General features: G+C 30.1%; 1 protein-coding gene across 1 annotated transcript; it reads left to right on the top strand.

Moving 5' to 3' along the window:
• Window positions 1-229: 229 nt before the first annotated feature.
• On the top strand, window positions 230-1753 carry Cpr49Ag (Cuticular protein 49Ag). The gene is made up of 2 exons (XM_065511989.1): window positions 230-432; window positions 1314-1753. Exons 1-2 carry the CDS (start codon window positions 269-271, stop codon window positions 1552-1554), a joined length of 405 nt encoding a protein of 134 aa, XP_065368061.1. The 5' UTR covers window positions 230-268; the 3' UTR covers window positions 1555-1753.
• The last annotated feature ends 450 nt before the right edge of the window (window positions 1754-2203 follow it).

Consider the following 2203-nt stretch of genomic DNA (forward strand, 5'->3'; position numbering starts at 1 on the left):
GCCCATCATCGTAACGACATCAGTACAATTTGTCAACTCGCATTGAAAGAATTCAATTTCCTTATCATTACTGTGTTTGTGTATTTGTGTTTAAGTGTAAATTCCTTCCTTCACTTGTGGATTATTTTAACCTAGACCTACAAAAATTTACCAGACCAAAACAAACGAAAAGAAAATCGTTAAAAACAAAGGATTAAATTACAATTTAATAAAAAAAATTTAATTTTATAACTCAAAAAGAAAGAAACAAACAAAAAATTTAAACAAAATGTACAAGTTCAGTTTGGTTTTATTGTGCGCTGCTTTATTTGCCGTTGCCTTGGCTCGTCCTGCTCAAGATCAAGCAGCTGATGCTGTCACAACCACCACCACACCAGCCACCATCATCAAACAGGTCGATGTGAATAATCCTGATGGCAGTTTCAACAGCAGGTGGGTTTTAATAGATATTGTGGAAGTATGAGGAATAAATCTAAATAAGATCAAGGACAACTATTTGAATTTTTAAATCCAAAGAAAGATGGATCTATTAATAAGCCCTAATTTCCTTTTCAAAAAAGTGCTTTCGCTAAAAGTGAAGAAAATCTGTGGTATTTGTTACAATCAAATAAAAAAAGGAATTAGATATGAATAATTCAGATCATGGACATAAATCGTAATTTATAATCGTCGTAAATTCCGATTTTTATCAAAATTAAATGAGTTGAAAATCAGTTATCAAATCCTTCTCAAATTCCTTTAAAATTAAATCCAAGTTTTTCGGTTATAAATAAATTTGTACCGACTAAAGAAGAATAACCTCAATTTTGGAATTTAAGGTTATTCTTCTTTGTTTTGGAAAAATTATGAGTTCCTGATAACCTAAATTTTAAAGTTCTCTGCAAATAGTTCCAACAAAATAAAACAGTTTTGAAAGACATGAATTTGACATTGAAATTGCTAGACATGACAAGGTTTTGAATATAAAAACTGTTCATTGATTTTTAGTTTTTCAAGACCTTACAGCTCTAGATAAGCAGACTTCGTTATAGCAATACTTACAAGACAAATATTTCTTTACTAGAGCATAGCAGCCTCCAGACAATGATATTTAATACTGACATTGTCTATGGATTTGCTAGAATAATTCTACATTTGTATTTCTTTTTTTAAATCAAAAACTTAGCATGTTAATAACAAAAAATATTTTAACTTTATATTTAAACAATTTCAAAGTAATATTATTGGACTTAAGCTAAACTTCTTATATTTATACACAATTTAAACATTTCAAATATATTTTTATCCATCTTTTCTCTCTCCTCTCACCCCAGCTACGAAACCTCTAATGGCATCAGAGTCGAAAATGTTGGCTACATGAAAACGATTGTAGTGCCCCGCACCGAAACCGAAGACGGTCAAGTGATTGAAGAACACGAAGAATTGATTTTGGTACAAACCGGCTCTTACAGTTATATGGATCCTGAGGGCAATGTTATTACCCTTAAATATGTGGCCGATGAAAACGGTTTCCAACCCGAAGGCGATCATTTACCTCAACCCGTCGTCCAATAGGACACGCAAACGACTCAACCTATATAATTGTACTTAATTAGTTTAAAGATTTAAGAATATAAGTTTAAGTGTAAATGTATCTATCAGTAAATATGATGAATAATATTTTGTAAAAATGCTCTTTAAGTCACATAACATTAAAATACAAACAAACAATACGAATAAATGATAAAGAACTTTTAAGAAGAAATTTTAAAAATCCCCTGTTTTTAATGATGAAGAAAAAATTAAGGTAGTTTTGTAATATGATGTCAGCTGCAGAAATTGTGTGGTTTGGTATTCGAATAATAAATTTTGAGTAGAGAATTTATGTTGATTACCAACAAATTACTGATACATATTTTGAAATTATATGAGCTTCCAGGTGCTTAAAATTATACGGTTATTTAACTCTTTGTGGCTTAGTGGTCACTTTACTAGCCACCTTTTCTATAAACTTTAAAACATAGTTTATTGGCATCTATTGGCATTTTGCTAAACAATTAAATTTTTTTAAGTTTATTTCAAATGTTTTTTTTAAATAATGCCAAATACTGTTTAGTAGGACAGAGTACGGAGCAACTTTAAAAAATCCTCTTCATACGAGTACAATCACAACCCTATTTGTATAGTATCACTGAATTTTAATCGAATGGAAAGGTATTGGTCC

Source organism: Calliphora vicina, chromosome 5, assembly GCF_958450345.1.
Source record: "Calliphora vicina chromosome 5, idCalVici1.1, whole genome shotgun sequence".
Lineage (NCBI taxonomy): Eukaryota > Metazoa > Arthropoda > Insecta > Diptera > Calliphoridae > Calliphora > Calliphora vicina.